The 10,888-nt window shown below is 38.4% G+C and overlaps 2 protein-coding genes and 1 non-coding gene across 3 annotated transcripts; all 3 read right to left on the reverse strand.

Moving 5' to 3' along the window:
* Positions 1-1,769: 1,769 nt before the first annotated feature.
* On the reverse strand, positions 1,770-5,500 carry LOC18992425 (putative leucine-rich repeat receptor-like serine/threonine-protein kinase At2g14440). The gene is made up of 9 exons (XM_006415824.2): positions 5,329-5,500; positions 4,182-5,231; positions 3,943-4,093; positions 3,522-3,593; positions 3,272-3,340; positions 2,975-3,043; positions 2,713-2,790; positions 2,362-2,570; positions 1,770-2,255 (listed from the first exon to the last, which is right to left on the reverse strand). The coding sequence occupies exons 1-9, from the start codon at positions 5,408-5,410 to the stop codon at positions 2,146-2,148; spliced, it is 1,890 nt and encodes a 629-aa protein (XP_006415887.1). The 5' UTR covers positions 5,411-5,500; the 3' UTR covers positions 1,770-2,145.
* Positions 5,501-7,201: 1,701 nt separating this feature from the next.
* Positions 7,202-7,284, reverse strand: TRNAL-UAA. Its single transcript has one exon. It is a non-coding gene; the product is annotated as a tRNA-Leu (tRNA).
* Positions 7,285-7,534: 250 nt separating this feature from the next.
* Positions 7,535-10,700, reverse strand: LOC18992426 (SUPPRESSOR OF GAMMA RESPONSE 1). Its single transcript, XM_006415825.2, has 6 exons — positions 10,475-10,700; positions 9,695-9,836; positions 9,417-9,603; positions 8,819-9,336; positions 7,981-8,475; positions 7,535-7,894 (listed from the first exon to the last, which is right to left on the reverse strand). Exons 1-6 carry the CDS (start codon positions 10,480-10,482, stop codon positions 7,841-7,843), a joined length of 1,404 nt encoding a protein of 467 aa, XP_006415888.1. The 5' UTR covers positions 10,483-10,700; the 3' UTR covers positions 7,535-7,840.
* Between the last annotated feature and the right edge of the window lie 188 nt (positions 10,701-10,888).

The raw sequence follows: 10,888 nt of genomic DNA on the forward strand, positions 1-10,888 counted from the left end.
ATCATTTTCGAGCAGAGTTAACCAAACATATTTGAACTTATCTCAAATTCAAAGAGCTTTTGTCTGCCAATTTTTAATTCAATTCTTTTGTCTAGTGTAATGTTTTATAATTTGAAACATATATGTACAAAGATTAGATATATAATCATTTCAAACTATTTTAAGAAGTACAAAGACAAATTATTAAAACACGAGTTTGATTTTCTCAGCTCTATTTGGTTGACCTAAGTCCATTGGAAAATTGTGTATGATGAACTTTTCACATGACGCGAGTTCGAAGATCATTAATTTGAATTTCGATTACAGAAAATAGACTTAATTTATCTATTTTGGTCTCTCGTCTAAATAAATTATGAATCCAAAATCAAGATATTAACTTATAAAAAAAAAAAAAAATTACGTTGAGCAAGTAGGCCTAGAAAAAAGTCATGGACGGGGTTTGTATAAATTTACTCATAAACTGAAGTAAACGCATATGCCGTTAAAAAAAGAAGAAGAAAGAAATGCATATACATCATATAGAAATAAGATTATTGTTAGAGAAAGCAGTACACGACTATAAGCTTAGTTGTACAAAGCAGCATTATACATATAAACACTAGTCTACACGGCATATTTACTGCCCTTAACACGGGACCTGCATGCAATTAGGCTCCAGTGTCACTGTCAACATTTTTCAGTTGGTCACCGTCAAATATTCCAATTTCAAGTGGGAGAATTAAACGTAAAAGTAAATAATTAATAGAAGAAGTGTGAATGGCACTTTACAGAGGAAAATGTATTATTAGTTACAAGTCAAATTTTTAGAAGAAGAAGGAAAAAACCTTACAAGCCAAGCGAGAGAGATGGTTACGTACCAGAGCCAAGACTGTAACATGATGAAGTCATATATGAAACCATGAAAACACAACTTATTATAATAAATAAACAACATCGAGGAGGAGATGATATCGAGATAAGTATGAAAAAGTCTCGGGGTCGTACTAGTTTATATACGAAAGTCAGAACGTGGATTAAAAACAAAAACAAAATTTGTAAGCAAAATAAAAATAAAAAACAAAGGTTCGTCACTTATCATCACCTCACGGGGTCAGTTGACAAACTTTGCAGATTGCAGCTCATCTTTGTCAGGAGAATATCACTTTCTTTACAAGTATTTTCAGCAATTTGCTCACTGGTTTTTTTATGCTTAATTAATAACGAAAAAAACCAAAGGCTGATCTTTCTTTATAACTTTTGTTTGTGTTTTAGTGGTTTTTTTTTTGGGTCAACTGTGTTTTAGTGGTTAAAACTTCAAGTTATAGTGGTTTTTTTTGGCTAAAAGAGTGTTCTTCTATTATTTCCTGCACCTAATGTGATTTTCATTAGGTCTCAGTGAATTGTTTGGAAAGATAACAACTAAAATCTCTCAAAGTGAAATGTAGTAGTGTTCCTTGTCTTTTGGATCAACTAAAATCTCCATACTTCCCTCAAAATTATTGTCTTTACAGTCATGGGCCGATATGTATGGCCCATCTATACAATAGTGGCATCATAAACCAAGAAGAAACATATTATCCCCAGGTCAGGTCTTACCATATTCTAAAGTCATTGAAGTTTGAACCAAGGAAGTATCATCTGATGTTTCACTGTTGTGAATTTCAATATTTACTTTCTACATACTGAGACTAATTATCTACATTGAAGAAACTAGAACTTGATCCTCAGTTTCTGACCCGGTAAAAGAAAACTACCATTTAGATTTTACATTGTACAAACAAGTTTGGTTGATCCATATATGGTGAGATCCGTTAAACTTAAAATATATAAAAAAAGCGAACAGCAATGTGGTATGATACATGCAACACAAAATACAAGGGAGGGCGTAAGTAAGAATGTATACTTACCAATTAATAATTCATATCAGACCTAAAAAAGACTCAAAAAATATATTACAAAGAAGGAAGATTAAGTTCTTACTTTCTTTCTTTTTGTTGTTGTTGTGGAATTGCACACTCTTGATCCAATGCCTTTCTTCAAATGTTATTTGTGGTCTTGTTGAGGAGTAATGCTTTGTATACTAATTACACAGAAAAAACCTCTAATCCTCATCTCATCTCCTTGATCTCTGTCCAAGTCAAATCTCTTCCTATCTCTCTTTCTCAGCTATTGCGAATTTAAGGGAAGTGTGGGCATTCCTTTCGCGTGTTGGCTCTCCATTTCCAGTAGCATTAACGACTTCTGCCTCTGGTATCTGTTTCTCTTTGCTGCAAGCGCTGCGCGAGACATACAAAAGAGAGAGAGATCAAAATTCAAGATAATGTCTTTAAAGTTACTTCAGTTATGACTTATGAGGAACTTTGCAGTTTTTTTTTTACTCACAGGTTAGATCGTGAGGAGGGGCAAAGTCGTAATCATGTCTTCCCCTCCATATGCAGCACAAGTAAATGACCAAGAGTACCAGAATGAATATCACCACACAAGATATGGCTATGGCTATTTTACCCCCTTTGGATAAGTGGCCATTCTCCCATAGCAGTGGACACGACGGAAGAGACGGAACCCCACATAACCCTTTGTTTCCAGAGAGACTGTAAGAAGATGGAGATTTAATTTTAGTTGAGTCATGAGTGTGGAGTTAGTGGATCAAAGAACAAAGCCATTGACAATGAAAAGCTAAATTTGACATTAAGAGAGACTATCATTATATGAGGAGTTACGAAATTAACATACTCGATAATTCCACCATGAACACCAACTGAATAAACCTCCTCTGGTACCTTTCCTTGCAATTCGTTGCCATTCAAAAGCCTAACAACACATCATTCAAAAATCAGTCAGAGTTTGTCTTAATGTCAATACATTTCGTTGTCACTAAAATCTTGTTAGGCGAATCTAGTTCTCTTCACATGTATCGTTAATATCCCATTTCTCACATGGAAAATATTGACACCGAACTGTGTAGTTGAAATAATGATATGAATTAGCTTCTTACACGCTCTTTAAGCTTGAAGAGGCCAGACTTTCAGGTATAGGACCCGTGAGCTGATTGTTGGACAAGTCACTGCAACCCAAATACGCGGACAATGAGCACAAATTTACAGAGAAAATATTGTTTCGTAAGGGCTCTAAACCATCATCACACTCCAATATCAATGTTATGTTGTCATCTTAAGTGCATAAATTTATCATAAACTATCTACAATTTGAAGCAGTAACAAGGAAGAAAGATTATCATCTATGATAAACTTTGGCAATTGATCATGGAACTGAGATGTGTCAGTTAACTTACAGACTCACAAGGGATTTATGACCAAGACCTGAAGGTAGTGGACCGGTCAATGAATTTGAACTCAAGTTCCTGCAATCAGAACAAGATGAAATTCATTAATGCCTCGCCCAATTAATATGAGATAATTGAAATAATTCATATATCTTAAGCGAAATCACAACGCAGAAACATGAATCAACATAGATCCAGTTGCATTATAATGAGCTATACACTCTGAGATAGATAAACCAAGTCAGTAGTTGTCACTTACAAGCTATTCAAATTAGTCAGCAGACTAATTTGCTCACTGATAAATCCTTTCAAGCCTTGGCTTCCGAGATCTCTGAAACAGGTAAAAAACAACAAGGCAACTCCCTATTTAAGAAGTACGTGATAACAATAAGAAAGGCGCAATGCAGGCATAAGAAATAATAATAACCACAAAAGGCATTACTATCTATGAAGCTATCAGCTATAGTGTAAACATCTATTCCAAGTAGTTGCTGAAAAACTTCTGCGAATACCAAAAATACAGTTCAAGATAACTTAATCTAACTTTCCATATCAACTTCTTAAAAATTGGTCTAATGCAAAAGAATCTACCTTTCAGATGGCATACACTATCTTTTTCTACCCAATGATGTGACAATGAATAAGGCAAGGCAGTTCTAGTAACAGTAAATGACACTCACATTTGGAATATCACGAGAGTGGATCCTTGCGGGTTTGGCCGGCATGAGACTCCTTCCCAAGCGTCCCAGTTAGTAGGAGCACATGGATCACCATTCCAACCCATCCTATCAGGAACACGTAATGAATCCTTCAATGCTCTCATAGCAGCCACTGCAAAAACAACAAAACAAAAACGAGAGTCAAAATATGACACAAAGCTATAATAGTCTGACATTGAACAATCCTTGAGTATCCTTACCTTGTTCAGGCACGGTGGCCAAATCAGCCGGGACAATGGCGTAATTCTCTAACCCGCTGATTATCGGCGGGCCCGAGATAGGCGAGAGCTTCACCGTCACAGTAGTACTGCTCAGATTCTTCACTGTATAGTTCAAGCTATAAGCTGCAAATCCTCCGACCTCTCTAAACACATCAACCCTGCTCACATTGTTGTCATTCACCACCAGATCAAACACTCTCTGCCCAGCCTTCTTCACCGTGGAATCAATCTCGGAGAAATGGAACCAAAGCAAGTAATCAAGCTTGGCGTCAACCTCCAGCTCGTAAACAAGCGATCCACCTCCAGAGACAGTCACAGCCGTCTGATAAAGCTTCATCGGAAAATAATTAGGCTCCTGATTCACTCCCTTGATTTTCTCCACCGTCGACAATGACCGAGCCGCCGATCTAGACCCTTCCGATCGAAAATCCTCGTCGGATTGCCACGAACGACCGAAAGCATCGGTGTGGTTAGTGAACCCAGGCCCCCACTGATCCGAACCACAAGTGAGCCTCCCGTAATTAACCAATAGAACGTCCTGACCGGTCCCGTCGGCGTCGTAGGAGGATGGATCGACTTGTAAGACCTCGAGGGAGCCAACAATCGGAGGATCGGTGGCGATGCTGTAAAAGCACAAATCGAGCTCACCGTCTCCGATAAACGCGAAGAGATCGGAGTAAGAGCCGTCGCGGAGGAGATTCTCAGGCCAAGGAGATCTCCAGGAGAAGACCAAGGTGCCTTCGACGGAGACATCGAAGGACGGGGAGTGAGACTTGCCGTCGTAGTTATCGTAGACGGTGAAAGTCCTGAGGTAGTATCGGCCGGGAGGGAGAGGGACGACGTAGCAATTCTTCTTGCCGAAGGAGAGAGGGAAGTACCTGATGGTTTTCTCGGCGACGAGGTGGAAACGAAGAGGCTCGGAGACGACGGCGGTGCTTCCGCCGGAGTAGAAGCGATCGGGGAGCCATGTGCGGTTGAATGCGTCAGTGGAAGCTTCGGGACTTCCACAGTCGATGAAGAGAGAAGTATCTGCAACAAAAGAGAAAACAGAGGCGAAGAAATTGAATTCAGTTCATCATCATCAGATCTAGAAGAGGATAGAGAGAGATGTAAGATAGAGACGTACTGAATGGGGAGGAGAGAGAGAATGGGAGGAGGAGGAGGAGGAAGCAGATGGAGGAGAGAGAGAGGAAGAAGAAGGAGGGCATTGTTGGGAATTAGTTGAGATTTTACGATTTGAGAGAGCAATGGGAAGCAGCCAATGTATGCATTCACTGTGATTCCACTATGGCATCAACTTGCTTCCAAAAAAAAAAAAAAAAAAGAAAGATGAAGGCGAGATTAGCGGGTGTTGAGTTTGGTCATTAAAGGACATTTACAACACTTGCTGCTGACTTTATATTTCACTTTTTTCCCTCCCTATATTTATGGGCCGCTTTTTCGCCATTATTTTCCTTTTCAATATTCTGTTTTGACTAACTGTATTTTCAACAAACCTGATTAGTATAATAAGGTTTTTAACTTTCAAGTATTCCATAATTTACATATGTTGAAATTTGAAAGTGCATTGCACCCAGAATATGAGTTACGACTTACGAGTAATAGGACTGGGCACGGACTGGATTTTGAGGATATCCGTGATCCGCTCCGCTCCGTCCGAATAATCATGTTTTTATCCGTATCCGCTCCGTAACTATCCGAATATCCGTTTTCCGGATATTCGCTTTGAATATTTGCCGGATATCCGATCCGCCCCATAAAAATATTTAAATAATAATATATTTAAAATAAAATTTTAAAAAATCAAAATTTAGCTAAAAATGACAATATTTTCTTTAAAAATATATTTTTTTACTTAACTTATTAAGTTTTAATATTTATAATAATCAAATTTATAAAAAAACTCATAACAATTACATTTATATATAATAATTATACACTTTATATGAATTATTATCTATCTATATATACATATATATTTATATCGGAATGGAGCGGATATCCGTCTTAATTTATTTTAGTATTTGTGATTTGCTCCGTTTTTAACGGATATTGAATTTTAGTATTTGCTTTGTTCTATAAAATTACGGATATCTGGATTTTTCGGAGCCCAGCTCTAACGAATAAGATGGGTAGTAGTGAGTGTTAAAATATGTGAGGGAGGGAGTGAGGGAGTGTATCGTGGGAAGAGCCAATAAAAAAAAAAAAGAGTTACGTCAGTGAATTGAAGCACATTCTACCTGTTACCGTGACGTGGTCACCATGCACTACCAGACAAAATATTCACCACCTAAATTTCACCGTAATTCTACATAAACCAACCAAATATTAACATTTTCTTTTTTCAGTATACACACTGACACTAGCTCAAATCTGAAATTGTCGTTTAGTTGGTAACCAAGTCAAACCGATCTAAATCTAATCTTACTTTAAATAATCCAAATTAAACTCTCCCCCTTTTTTCTATTGATGAGATAATAAGCCGAATTTGTGATCATGGTACCCACTTTGTTGACAATCAATTTAGTTATATTCCCTAAAAATATTTTTGTCAATTTGCTTAATTACCAAGTTGTAGATATAACAATGAAAATGTGAAGAAGAAGAACGAAAAGACCAACGTGGTTAGTAGTCACAGAGGCCAGAGGGAGTGACTGAATCAGCGTCAGAAGACAACGCGGGTCGGGGTGTAAATGTTAGTCCGTAAAATAAATATATTAAATTCTCTGAATCCGTGACTCCGCTTACTTTGTCGTTTCCTTCACAAGCACAATAAGAGACTAGACAAAATCCGGTTTTCTAACTTTTCTCTCTTAGGAGTGAAGGACCCTTGACTAATGGACCTCGGATTATATAGGGATATAAGCCCAGCCCATTACTTTGATCAGACAAAAAAGCTTAATACAAAACTCTTTTCTTACAGCAAAAATGCTGCTCAGATCATCGATCTCTATTATATAAAGTAAAAGAAAAGATAATGGAAACAAGAAAACAAAATATGCAGGCTGTGGGGTTCGAACCCACGCGCACTTATGTGCAGAAGAACTTAAGTCTTCCCCCTTAACCACTCGGGCAAACCTGCTCATTGTACCTTTTATCATCATCTTCCTGATCATTACACAATAGAGGTGGCTGTATATCGTCTATCATCTAAGCAGTGTCGCTGACTGTATATTGGATAGTAATCTGATTGTTGAAGTTTACGTGTATTTGTTTTTCCAGCTGAAATACAAAGTACAATGTTGTGATACACTGCCAACAATATGTAAACGATAACACAAACGATGTCTTTTGGTGTTAGTTGAGATGAAACAAGAGTTCAGAAAGAAAGAGTTTCCTATTGATTTAGAGCCCATACATGGAGGTTTTGGACTTGTAAAATTCTCAAAAGCATTATATACTTACGGACATGGAATGTTAGATCGGAGACACGCTCCAAAGTAGTTGTTCTTAACCCGAAAAAAAAAAAAAAACAAAAAAAAAACAAAAACCAAAAACATCCTTAAATCAAGCACTTGAGGCCTACAGGCTACAGTGAAAATATCATTCATCAGCGTGGCACCGTTTTGCCAACCAAACAAAAAATATCGATGAGTTCCGTTGTCCGTCCCAATCTCGTGGGATTTCTGTTTGGTCAGTCAGTCAGTCTTTCCAGTGCCCCAAGCGAGAAAGCTATCCTGTGATCCAAATTCCTGAACAGATATAACAAAAACCCATTTGAATTCATTGCATCAAAAAGTTTCAGTCTTTGAGAGAAGAAAGGACGTTTGAGCTTTACCAGCTGGCTCAGACGAAACTCAGGTGGAGTATCGAGGTCTATGTTGGAGGGATCAAGAACGATTTTCTGACATTCCTCCAGATCCCTTTTGAAGTCTTCTGTTCCTAGATTTGCGTAGTCAGCAAAACATGGTTGTTTATTCCTTGAGCCTCCATTGTTTGTGTTTTCTTCTCTCTCCTGCGACCCCGTCTGCAAGAGATCACCGCAAAGAGACAAGGCTTCCACAAGCTGTTGCGAGTTCAAGATAAACTGAGATCCACTGTCCGGCCAATTCGGATCTTCCTCTGCTTGGTTTTCATCTTCTCTATCCCTCTCTTTGTCTTCTTGGTCGTTTTCATCTTCTTTATCCTTCTCTTTGTCTTCGTTATCATCTATCATTTCATTTTCAAGGTTTTCAATCCCGGTCTCAGGCTCACGCTCATACTCGAAACTTGGTCTTCCATGATTAAGTTGAACCCCCTGAACCTCATCTTCCATATACATTGCCTCAGTTGTCTTAGGTACCGGAAAAAAAGGAAAAAAATATCAGTTAGTTACTGAAATAGCATTAAGTGATAAATCTACAGAGGAATGTATTAAGATCCAACCCAGTAAACTCCTGTATTCACTTCATCAAGAGCTTATACTCGGTTAACGAGTGAATCTCAAGAGCTTATACTTGGCTAAAGAGTGAATCTCATCACTCTCGACCTCTGTAGCTAACTGACTCAACTATAGCTGCTGAACAGTCAACATAGCTACAATCCACTACAACCACCTACGGTAATCACAATACCCCTGCGCTAGCTAGACTAACACAGGGACTTGTCAAAAGAAAGCAGAACAATAAGAATTTTACCTCAGCAAGAGAAACCTCACGGGCAGTCACATAGTCATGAGGAGTAGCATAGTCATTGGCGATGTGAGAATCAGAGCAAAGACGGACAACCTGTCGAGGCTCGGGTGTAAACAACTTTGGTGTGACAGGATCCGCTTTTGGAGTCATTGCAGCAAAGATATCTTCAGAGACTTCCTGTTCATCCTTATCACCTTGCTTGACTGCAACTTGCTGCTGTGGCTGCTGGTAGAATATCTTAGAAACAACGTAATCACCTTCCTTCTCATCTTCATCTGTTCCCAAGTGATATTGGTGCATCACCCAGTTCGTTTTCACGGCTTTGCCACCATAGAGAACCATTATTTTCTTGCAGCCTCTTTGAACACCATCCAACACAACCGGTTTTGTTCTTCCTGTCTTATGCCAGCGCACATCGCCAAAATCATCATCGTGAATCTTTCTACGCTTTCGAGTTCCTGTGCTGTAAGCTTTGATTGCTCTATGGAAGAAGTGGGACACGGTTCCATCGTTCTTGACACCTAAAATATTTCAATTTGAGTTAGATAAAAAGACTTTCAAAACTCGGTGAAATAAGAGAGAAAACCTGAATTTGCCTAACCTGGTAAGTTCTTAGGATGAGTGTAACAGATTCCATCATCTTGATTGACGGTTGGGATGAACTCATCAATGAAAGGGTGGGAAGTTAAACCCGATGAACCAGATTTTGCAAGCAAATGCCATATGATCTCTGGATCAGATGGATCGAATTTCACACCTCGAGGCAATCCTGGCCAATCATCAACTTCCTGGAAATGTACAAAACACGTGTATGTTACAACTACATAGAAAGACAAATCAGAGAATCGAAATCAAATGAAACGAAAGAGCAAACCGTACATTGCTGTTGTCAATGACGTGATGACAGTTGGGACAATGTCTTGTAGGATTGCTGCTGTACACCACTTGGCGCGGGTCAGAACTAGCCGATGCATTCTTAATCTTGGTTGCAAAACGGTGTTTATCAACCAGCCATGATCGCCTGCATACAGCAAGAAAGGCATCCATTGGTCAAGACAGTAGTTCAATATATTCTACAACTATAGGAAAGATGATATCAAAACACATAGCTCTAATGAAAAAGGTTTTCTCCAGTAGCATTTCCAAATAGAGGTTCAAAAAGAAGACATGGTCAACATAAACAAAACTAATTCCCTAGATTTCTTGAAAAACCAAACATTTTATTCTGCGGAATAATTTGTCCTCATGGAACAAAGAGGATATGGAGTCTGTTCCACCGAAACAAACCATGGATATCTACTTGACCTAAATCTGATGCATTTAAAAGGCTATAGACATATAGTGGATACTAATTAGCTGTTTAAAATGTATGATTTACGAACTTCATGTTCATCGATCCAAATTTCTGGGAGGAAAAGCGGAAGCTTTAGAAACCCCATTTTATAACCCTATCAATGAATGTCCCAAATGCGGATTTTCATAAATAATAAGACATATAGCTCCATTGATTCACAAAAGCGGGGAGAAAAAAGCTTCAAACTTTTCCGTCTGCTTTCTCGATTGAAATAGACAGAAATCGTACTAAGGTCAACTAAAAACTCAATGCCCTAGACAAAGCCTAGAGCAAGTAGGATACGAAGAAGAAAAAGAAGTGCTTACCCAGCCATGAGAGCTCGATGAAGAAAAAGATCAGAACGAAGAGAAGCAGAATCCCCAAAAAAAAACCCTAGACAACTCTCTCAAAGTGTGAATTGATATTTGGGTTTTGAAGTTTTCTCGACACCCAAATCGATACAAACAAATAACTCAAGTACTGTTTCACTTTTCTTTTTGGCTAGAAGAGAAAGAAAAAAGATTTTGGAGAAAATATAAAATCTTTGTCCCGGAAATAACTGGGAAGTGGAGAGCAGAGAGAGAGAGAGGCGCCAGTTTTAATGTTTTTGGAAGAGTGAAGGAAGTTATTTGGTGCGACGCGGTCGCTACGACGACTTTGCGTTGACTTACATCGTAATAATCTCGTCGTATATAAATCAACGGTTGTGATGTCTTTGGTGGGTCTAATAAATAAGTTTT

Source organism: Eutrema salsugineum, unplaced genomic scaffold (assembly GCF_000478725.1).
Source record: "Eutrema salsugineum unplaced genomic scaffold, Eutsalg1_0 scaffold_5, whole genome shotgun sequence".
NCBI lineage: Eukaryota > Viridiplantae > Streptophyta > Magnoliopsida > Brassicales > Brassicaceae > Eutrema > Eutrema salsugineum.

Bases quoted from the DNA above. Each gene is read 5' to 3' on its own strand.
- LOC18992425 (XM_006415824.2), bottom strand. From the start codon at position 5,410: ATGCCCTCCTTCTTCTTCCTCTCTCTCTCCTCCATCTGCTTCCTCCTC. The intron at 5,232-5,328 runs GTACGTCTCTAT...CTTTTGTTGCAG, and splicing joins CTCTCTCTCCTCCCCATTCA to ATACTTCTCTCTTCATCGAC. The intron at 3,341-3,521 runs GTAAGTGACAAC...TTCTGATTGCAG, and splicing joins CTGACTAATTTGAATAGCTT to GAACTTGAGTTCAAATTCAT.
- LOC18992426 (XM_006415825.2), bottom strand. The intron at 8,476-8,818 runs GTAAAATTCTTA...CCGGTACCTAAG, and splicing joins GTGAGGTTTCTCTTGCTGAG to ACAACTGAGGCAATGTATAT. The intron at 7,895-7,980 runs GTAAAGCTCAAA...ATATCTGTTCAG, and splicing joins AGTTTCGTCTGAGCCAGCTG to GAATTTGGATCACAGGATAG.